Genomic DNA, 10,846 nt, shown 5'->3' with positions numbered 1-10,846 from the left:
CACGCAGAGCTGTGGGATTACGTTTAGCAGTCCACAGGTTTTCAATGGGTGCCACTTTACAGATACTTCAGTAAAGATAAATCACTGGAGCAGTAAGTTTTCTCACAAAGCATTTTGGGGTTTCAAGTGAGTGTTGCGGGATTCTTTCAAAGTTGGGACAATAGATGGGACTTCCTGTCGTTTCCATTGCTTTGCTTCATATGGGACCAATATGGGCGATGCAAAGTTTAAACAGTTGCAAATGTAAGAGCATCATGCCTTATTTTACATAGGTCTCCCTGGATGGGTGGTATTTAAAGAGAAGACCTCTCTTTGTTTCTTAAGCCCTATACATTGGCAGAAGCTACTGTTTACTTTTATTCTGGAACCAGTATTTATCTAGGCAAACCAGAGGAGAAACAGCAGTAAGAGCCATATTCTTGTTGAGAGGGAAAGGCAAAGTGGGAGGCACTTTAACCTTGTCTTCTGTGATCATTAACCTTGCAGGGTTAGGCAGCAACCACCTCACTGTGAGTTGAGTTAGTTGAGAGCAGCTTCAAGGAATTGATACATCACCTCGACATCTCACAGGGATTTCCATTCCCAAAAGGAAAAATGAAATTTCAGAAATTATTTCACATTCTATTTATTATCCTGATGAGTTTGCTTCTTATTCATGGACAGAGACAAGGTAAGAAAATGCTTTTATTATTTTCCTCCATTTTTTTATTTTTATAAAAAAGATACAAATTGAGAGTCCTCAGTTGTTGATGCAATTTAATGGTACGGTTATCAATTTATCAATCTTAGAACTATCAGATGTTAGCTGTTTTATCTAGATTATATATATATATATATATATATATATATATATATATATATATATACACATTTGCTCCCAGCTTTTATATATATATATATATATATATATATATATATACACACACACACTATTTTTACTACTTTTTCTTTTTGCTTTGTTTTATATAGAAAAAGTTTTATTAACTTTATGTTCTGCTTTGCATATTTTCACTGCATGATCTTTTTGGACTGTATACATGTAATATGGTATTGTATAGCTTAACATTATGTTTACAACATGGTGATATCTATGGGTGTTTGGGAACTATATATCTATCTATCAATTCAAGTCCCAGAAAGAACAGCACAACCTCTCCAATACTGTCTGTAGTTAGGTGCACGCCATCATCAGATTCCTGGTCAGGGAACCCCATGTATATCCATCGGAAAAAGATCGCAGCACACAAAAAAATTTGTTAAAAAAAAGTGTACTGTTTATTCCATCCTCTTTCAAACAGTGCAACGTTTCCGCAGCCTCACGGCACATTTTTCGAGGCGGCGTGAGGCTGCGGAAACGTCGCACTGTTTGAAAGAGGATAGAATAAACACTACACGTTTTTTTTTTAAAAGATTTTTTGTGTGCTGCGATCTTTTTCCGATGGATATCTATCTATCTAGATTCTTGTAGGAGAACCGCACTCCCATATGAATTACGGGTGCAGGCTGGTCCAACCCAGGCAGGGTCCCCAAAATCTAAGAAAAAATGCAGCAGCACTCTGTGTTGAATTAAAATAGTGGAGTTAGGCTTTATTCATCAAATGCAGTACAAGACGTTTCGACCGTCTCACATGGTCTTGACAAAGACTGTGTGAGACGGTCGAAATGTCGTGTACTGTACTTTATGAATAAGGCCTAACTCCACTTTTTTCATTCAACACAGAGTGCTGCTGGATTTTTTCTTATCTATCTATCTATCTATCCATCATGCTATCTATCTATCCATAGTGATAAAGGTAAAACATCTGTCAGAGGATTAAATAGTTACCTGTGTAAGTGAGCAGCCGCACACCTGATATATTAGATAATGCTTAGGGAATGTGAAGTACTTCTAAACCTGTATCATTTAGGCTACATATATCTTAGTTAAACATTTACTCCTCTATAACTGTGGACAACAGTCATATATTGTATACATACAAAGGGAAATGTATAGGAGTAGAATATCCTGGTAGAGAGAAAAACTTGTGTGGCAGATTAACATGATGCTGGTAGGATTGTGTGAAAATACCCCTATACACATTTCTTTCTCTGTACAAGTATTTTTAGGACTCCCATTTTTAACCCTAGAAGAAGAAGAAAAAAACCTCATGCATTCATCTAAGATGTAGGTTTAGAAGATCCCAATACTGGTCTTATAAATAGGTTGGCTTGCCTTGGCTAGACTACATAGAAGTACTGAGTAATTAGCCAATGCACATAGACATAATAATGTTCTGTATCTAACATCCTTAGCCATTGCTAACAGCAAATGACTACCTCAAACACACATAGAGGGGAATTTAAGAAATCTGTATTTGCTTCTTGTTTACTTTAGAGCAAAAAAGTTGCGGTGAAAGTATCGGCTGTGCGCCAAATTTATCAAGTGGCGCACAGACTTTGATGAATGACCACAGAACTGCTCTGGTTAAATGTCACAGAGTACTGGTGGGCCGTGTGACAATTGTATTAAATGTCACACAGACCTTAATACAATTGTTGCATTGAGTTATAAAGGGCAGGGTTGAATTACAATGTGATAACTTCTAAATCTGGCCCGTGGGACTTTTCACAAAATGTTGCACATGATAACTCAGTCACATTGCACAAAGTGATCAAACTAAAAACACTTCATGGTCTGGACATGTAAATAATCTAAATGAAATGTCACAGAAAAGTCGCACCGGGTCAGCCTGCGACTTTTCCTGGAACAAATTTGGACAAAAAAAAAATTGTCTAAACAGATTGATATATTCCCCTCATAATGTAAGCAGCAATGCACGAATCAAAGTAGTTCCGTCTGAACAGATTGTTACAGTAATATCTTGCATAGCTACAAATGTATTAATGCTACATTAGTACTTTTCCGAAATTGAATAATTTAGTTTTGCAAGTCAATAGTACAACTGAAATGAAAACGTAACTTTTTAGGACCCCATAAGAGAGATACAATCACAGTACAATACCAGTACTACATAGCACATACTGTAGAATTAGACTAGTATTCACTTTAGCAATAATGTATAATACAGATATAAGTGATACGTGTAGTACACCATTGTGATGTTATACTGTGCCGTGGTCTTCCATAGAACTAGTACACAAATTTAACAGTTAAATGACAAATTCAGTGTTGCTATATTTGTAAATACTGTAGCATACAGCACATGTATATATACATTATAAAATTGAGTGTAAGCTTTACACTTCACTATATGTTGGTGATATTCCCATATAGGCAATGGCTTAGTACAAAGACTACACTCTGCATAACAAAATAAAGAGCATGGAGGAAGGAGGTTATAGAAGAAGATTACAACAGTGTTCTCTACGATGGATGGAGTACAGTCTGTTGCTTAACAAAGGTTCAGTAGAATCTAAGTGCATATCAAATGGTGACGGGTGCCCAGCACAATAGCAAGAGATCAACATAGATTTAAATCAGCAGCTCAAAGAAGACCCTGTATCTGTACTCAACTCCACCTGGTCAATAAAGATCTATTGCACCTTTGTAAGGCCAAAGGGAGGATCTTTATTATCTAAAACACATTCATATTCAATCAGCAAAAAATAGTTGGTTGCCCAAGTCAATGGAAATGTTGACTATTATAGCAAGTGGAATAATATCAAATATAAACCATAGGTACACAACATAGATTGTTTAGCATAAAGAAACTTCTGTATTGTACAAGTGTTTTGTGCTGTGCCAAAATACCTATTTGTAGGCATGCATACCCTTTGGAAAACCTACTTCCAATGGTATTTAAAAAAAATCTATGGTATATAGAGATAATGAACTAATTTTGTTTTATTTCTACTTGTGGTAGGCTGTAGGATAAGCTGGCAAGTAGGCAAGTATGAGTGGCCAACTGACTTGTCTCCAACATCAGATGCCAAGAGATAGAAGGATCAGGGTTTTTAACATGTCCAATCCTTTGTTCCTGCAGGAGATAAATGCCCTTTTACATTGAATAAGCCTTCCTGGCTGAGCTTATTTGGGAAGATTTATCAAAATCTGCACAGAGGAAAAGATGACCAGCAACCAATCAGATCGCTTCTTTTATTTTTTAGAAGCCTATGTAAATTTTTAACAAAGCAATCTGATTGGTTGCTATGGTCAACTGGTCAATTTTCCTCTGCACAGGTTTTGATAAATCTACCAACTTGCTCTCACCCTGCTTGGTTTGTGTAAAATCACTGTTAGGAACATTATCTCATGTGCATGGCTAGCTTAAAGGTTATTTACATCATTACAGTTATGGCATATCCATAGAGGAGCTAAAGCCTGCATACAAAAGCCTGTTTCTGCTTATCTGTCACCTCCAGCGATGGCATGCAGGTTGGAGTAGGTTGGGTGGCTCTTAATCTTATAGGTGTGGGTCCTAGAGGTGAGACCCACATTTATCATAAGTTTTCCACCGGAGTACCCCCTTAAGGCCATGTTCGCAAATAGTGCGTATCGACATTACATGCTGGTGCTATGACCGCTCAGCAGGGCATCGTCTCCATAGGCAGCAAAGCATTTACAAGCAGATTCCACTGAAAGAATTGACATCTTTTTTTTAAATCAACTGGTGCCAGAAAGTTAAACAGATTTGTAAATGACTTCTACTAAAAAAAAATCTTTACCCTTCCAGTACTTTTTAGCAGCTGTATGCTACAGAGGAAATTCTTTTCTTTTTTAATTTATTTTTTGTCTTGTCCACAGTGCTCTCCGCTGACACCTCTGTCCGTGTCCGGAACTGTCCAGAGCAGCATAGGCTTGCAATGGGGATTTTCTCCTGCTCTGGACAGTTTCTGATACTGGCATCAGGTGTCAGCAGAGAGCACTGTGGACAACACAAATAAGAAATTGAAAAAGAAAAGAATTTCCTTTGTAGCATACAGCTACTAAAAAGATTTTTTAATAGAAGTCATTTACAAAATCTGGCACCAGTTGATTTAAAACAAAATGTTTTCCACCGGCGTACCCCTTTAATTCTGTCAGTGGAGGCCAGAATCAGAATCCCATTGAAAGCTATGTCACTCTTCTGCAACGGAATTTCCGAGTAGATTTTTCAGCTTGATTTCACTTGGAAATTCTGTGTTGTGAACACGGCCTAATTTAGTATAACAGATTCTGGAGTATCAAAGTGGCCTTTACTCCTGTTGTCATTACGGTTTTCCTTGTCTCATGTCCAGGGGTCTGAAAATTAACACCGTAAGGCTATGTTCACATGATTGTTTCTGTATGGAATGTCTACCTGGAAAATACGGGCGGACATTATGCACATTCAAGTGTTCCGGTGGGCCCTAAGACCACTTGGAAATGCGCAGTCTCATAGACAGTAATGCATTACCGAATGGAAGCCACAGAAAGAATAGACATGACTATTCTTTCTGTGGATGCTGGAATCGATGGAAACATCTGCCACGGAAATTCGGCTGTGTGCACAGAGCAGCAGAATCCCATTGAAATCAATGGGACTCTGCTGCAGTGGAATTTCTAACAGAATATTTTCCTGCTGAATTCCATTTGGAAATTCCACTGTGTGAACATAACCTAAGAATAAATAAGAAAGAGTAGCTATCCCCTATAAGAACATATCTAAATTGCATAAAGGAACACACTTGGCAAAAAGAATATCCTAGTGCAGAGCTTGATGTGGTGCATGAAACACCAAACAAAATCCCTGTGCCATGCATCACCCCTCAGAGCCTGTTGTAGGCACAACATCGGGCATCAGTTTGGCCTTCTGCCAGTGAATGGGAACATCCTTGTTGACATCCACAGGCCAAATCCCACACAGAACTAATACTTCTTATATCTTATAGCTTGCTAGAACTGATCCTAGTCAAATCCAAGATTTGCCCAAACTGGACACAACTGTGGCAAATCCTCAGCTTTGATAAGAATAAGTTCTGTATGAGTATGGAAAGCCATATGATTTCTCATTTAAGAGTCATTAAAATGTATATGCATGAAACAAAAAAAAACTTCAAAAAAGGTTTTTCATGTTTAATATTTATGACATATCAATTTGATATTAGCCAAAAGAAAATTCTGCCCTGTTTGCTGTTTCTGGATGAAAGTTAACCATATGTGCGCAGTCATTCTTCACTGCTGAAGTATGGGAGGTCAGACAGAACAGGTACATCAGTGTGTAAAATGATGGCATTTCTAATTGATTTGCCATAACCCTTAGGAATAATATTATTTAAAAAATATAGGTATTTTCTGAGATATAAAACAAAGATAAAATATGAAAGGAATGCTTATTTATATAAAAACCCAACAAAAGGGGAGCTGGGTGCAGGTGGTAAGAAACCTAATGGCCAATCCCTTAGACCTTTAGGAGGGACATCCCATAAGGGCATCACATTTTGGAAAATCCTTAAAGAGTACCTCCAATTTTTAAGGGTACGTTCACACTGAGGAAAAATTCCGCAAGTGGAGATTCCTTATAGCGGCCGCTGCCAAAATACTTTGGCGGTAGGACCGTCTCATGGGAGACCCATTTACACTGATGTTAATGTTCAGTCGCATAATAATAGAAAGCACAGTTAATATAAAAATAAGCAAGCACCGTGCACCATTAGCAAAGGCTAGTGGCTAAAAATCTACTTTTAACATTTTCCTTTATTATAGGGTATATGCTAAACTTAATGTGGAACTCTGATCGCGCTCCGACAGTAGGATATCTGTTTCAATCTCCCAGCAACTTCGTAGCCCAAGACTACAATGATCAGGATACAGATTTACTTATAGTCCCACAGACTTGCATGGGACTTCTGGCAAATCCATATTCTGAACGCTACAGTCTTAGGCAAGTCTAGGGCTAAAAAGTTGCCGGGAGATTTAAACAGATATCTTGCTGCTGGAGCATAATTGGAGTTCCACTTTAAAGATCAGAAGAATTCTTGTACTGAAACAAAAGATATTTTATGGCCTTTTTATATGGTATGAGTTGTTAGAAAAAGTCCTTTTTGGACAGAGCTCTCATTACTATTTTTAGACTTGCATGTAATGAGTTGTTTAGACTTTGCAAGCTGATTATTACCCTATAGATCGTATGTAAATAATAGGTTTGGATTTAAAGAACTAGCAGCACAATCCTAGTTTTAGTTGAATATAAATGGCGTCATGTATGCAAGGACCGGTGGTGACAGGCAACAGTGCACCTGTTTACACTAATCTCAAAAAGTCCAACCTTGGCCATTTGAAATGATCCAGAAGTGGAACAAATGAGTTTACCATGCATGAGCTATTTCATTTGTAACACTGTGTAAGGTTATAGGTAAACATTCGATTTCACTCACAATTACCACACACAGATGTGACCATTTTGCCCCCATTCCTTGCTACCTTCTCTATGCAATGGGCAGAAATTCTGGTAATTGTCCAAGGAAAAATCTTTTGTTCAAATGCAATCTCTCCACAATGCTTTAAACAAGAGAATGTAAATGAGGATACTATCTGAAAGAGTTTCCTCTGGATTATTTAACCCTTGGTTGCTGGCCAGTAAAAGAGGGAGTCAGTTGCCTTACATTTCTGTTTTTCTACTTACATTCAGATAGTAAGAAAAGATTTTGGTAAAATGCAAAAAACTGATGCAATAAGTGGCCTTGTGTAGGATAGTCTGGAAAATACAAAAAAAAGTCTGTACTATGTGTTCCTTTTATGCATTACAGACAGTTTAAGGTATTATTCCAAATAATTATATAGTAATGCAGACTTTAGGTCAATTCATTCTATAATTGTAAATAACATGACTGCAAAGTACAAAATAGAAGTCAGGAAAGTCACATGATGTGTCAAAAATATTACATTTACAAGATTAGTTCATCTTTTCCTAAATAATTAGTTTTTTTCATATTTTTTACTATATCTTTCTTTCTTTTTTTTTTTTTTTTTTAGGAAACCATGGTCAAAGGAGAAGACCCCACAGACACAACTGTTTCCTGAAAAGGTGTATGCCTCTTCATTCCAGAGTGCCCTTCCCCTGAGGTATCTATATAAGACATAGTTCACTCACTAAAAGGTTATAGTTGTTCACATAACTACATTATACCTCATAAACCATATATATAAATATCCCCTTATATAACATCATCTTTGTTCATCAACATTGCCTAATATTCATCTGGTTTGTTGACTATAAGTCAAGTTAAACACAGGTCTCCACAATTCAGGTTTTTTTTCTCCAACACAACAGCATTTTTAATATGCCAAAATTGAGACAAATGAAACAGACTTTCTAATCTTCTACATTTCTTGACCTAAGTCAATATTAGGTCAATGTACAGGGTGGGCCATTTATATGGATACACCTTAATAAAATGGGAATGGTTGGTGATATTAACTTCCTGTTTGTGGCACATTAGTATATGTGAGGGGGGAAACTTTTTCTAGATGGGTGGTGACCATGGCGGCCTTTTTGAAGTCGGACATTTTGAATCCAACTTTAGTTTTTTCAATAGGAAGAGGGTCATGTGCCACATCAAACTTATTGGGAGTTTCACAAGAAAAACAATGATGTGCTTGGTTTTAACATAACTTTATTCTTTCATGAGTTATTAAAAAGTTTCTGACCACTTATAAAATGTGTTCAATGTGCTGCCCATTGTGTTGGATTGTCAATGCAACCCTCTTCTCCCACTCTTCACACACTGATAGCAACACCGCAGGAGAGATGCTAGCACAGGCTTCCAGTATCTGTAGTTTCAGGTGCTGCAGAATGAGCAAAACAAAAATTGGAACAGGACCCTCAGTTTATGCAGAAGATTTTGTTCAGTGATGAGGAAACTTTTATGTGAATGGTGAAGTTAACAAACAAAACCACCGCTATTGGTATGACACTAACCCACATTGGATAGATCCCTCCAAGACTGTTGGAACACAAAAACTGATGGTATGGTGTGGTATATGGGGTACAAAGATAGTGGGGCCATTCTTCATCAATGGAAACCTCAAGGTCACTGGATATGTGAAATTGCTACATGATGATGTGTTTCCCTCTTTATGCACTGAAGCTGGCACGTTCCCTGAGTTTTTCCAGCAAGATGGTGCACCAACACATTATGGGTGTCAGGTCCGAACATTCCTAGATAAACAGTTTCCTGGAAAGTGGATTGGTCATCGTGGGCCAGTTGAATGGCCCCTAAGGTCTCCCGATCTGAGCCCCTTAGACTTTTATCTTTGGGGTCATCTGAAGGCAATTGTCTATGCTGTGAAGATATGAGATGTGCAGCACCTGAAACTACGGATACTGGAAGCCTGTGCTAGCATTTCTCCTGCGGTGTTGCTATCAGTGTGTGAAGAGTGGGAGAAGAGGTTTGCATTGACAATCCAACACAATGGGCAGCACATTGAACACATTTTATAAGTGGTCAGAAACTTGTAAATAACTCATGAAAGAATAAAGTTACGTTAAAACCAAGCACATCATTGTTTTTCTTGTGAAATTCCCAATAAGTTTGATGTGTCACATGACCCTCTTGCTATTGAAAAAACTAAAGTTGGATTCAAAATGGCCGACTTCAAAATGGCCGCCATGGTCACCACCCATCTTGAAAAGTTTCCCCCCTCACATATACTAATGTGCCACAAACATGAAGTTAATATCACCAACCATTCCCATTTTATTCAGGTGTATCCATATAAATGGCCCACCCTGTATTACAGATTTATACAACCTTTAAGTTGTACAAAGCCATAATATGGCAGCCACTAAAGTGCAATCACAATGAAAATTATGCACGGGGTAGGATATGCCCATAATACAGAATCATACAGAAGTTCCATGCAAAAACACATGGAATACCTATGGTTCTGTAGTAGAGCTCAGTGATGAGTATGAGGCTGGAATAAAAGTATTTTTAAGCCAAAACCAAGAGTGGAAACAATATATAATGGAAGATTTGCAGCTTTTTCTGTGTTTTGGACCCAATCCAGGTTTTGGCTAAAAATACTGATACAATATAAATATATACAAACATGCTCTCACATAGATCTGAGTGCACAGATATAGTATAGCATGTGGCACTTTCATTACACTATATACAACTGTATGGTCACAAATAAACCTGAAACAGGTCATGAGTGAATATGTTTTATAGATGTGTAACATTCTGACAATATGCATTGATTTTAACACACATACTCTAAGCATAAAGAAATGCTGATTTATCATGGCTCTATGACTCCACTGAGAATACCATCTAATTAAAACCCCTTTGGTCTCCAAGGATTCTAGGTCTGATGTATGGACATGTATCAGGCCTGAAGTATTTGTCAATTTGGATAAAAGAGGTTATGACCTCCATTTAATCAGGTTATATGATTAATTGAAGTTTCATTTAAATGGAAGCATATGTTCTCTCTAAGGTACTCAGTACTAACCTGTAAGATCCTTCAACATTCAGTAGATCTATATAAAATGACTGGTGAGGCCTTCAGAGGTCAGTATCAGATAGGAAGGGGAATAGTATCACTTCTAGTGAGTGTTTAAGTCATTTCATCATGATCTCTATTAATGTCCAATTAAAGTTACACAGCTGAATAGAACAGTTGCTCTAAATCTCCTCAGTAGATAGTATTAGTAAATAGTGATAAAAAGTCACCCGTAGACTACAATAAGTGTTTTGTTGACAAAGTTAAGTTACACAGTTTTATGAAAGGGGTAGCTACTTTTGTTTTGCATAAAATTCAAGACTATGAATATTGAATAAACAGTAAAAAATTCAAAATGATAAAATGAACCAGACTGATCATTATGATCATCAATATGGTTGTAGCTGACAGGCATACAGATTTCCAAAAAATAATGTG

The 10,846-nt window shown here is 37.2% G+C and overlaps 1 protein-coding gene across 1 annotated transcript; it reads left to right on the top strand.

Moving 5' to 3' along the window:
- The first annotated feature begins 594 nt into the window (after positions 1 to 594).
- On the top strand, positions 595 to 8,022 carry APELA (apelin receptor early endogenous ligand). The gene is made up of 2 exons (XM_056554808.1): positions 595 to 670; positions 7,934 to 8,022. Exons 1-2 carry the CDS (start codon positions 595 to 597, stop codon positions 8,020 to 8,022), a joined length of 165 nt encoding a protein of 54 aa, XP_056410783.1.
- Positions 8,023 to 10,846: the final 2,824 nt, after the last annotated feature.

This window comes from Hyla sarda, chromosome 1 (assembly GCF_029499605.1).
Source record: "Hyla sarda isolate aHylSar1 chromosome 1, aHylSar1.hap1, whole genome shotgun sequence".
Classification (NCBI taxonomy): Eukaryota; Metazoa; Chordata; class Amphibia; order Anura; family Hylidae; genus Hyla; species Hyla sarda.
Note: the sequence above shows the minus strand (reverse complement) of the source record. Positions and strands in the feature narration are given on the sequence as shown.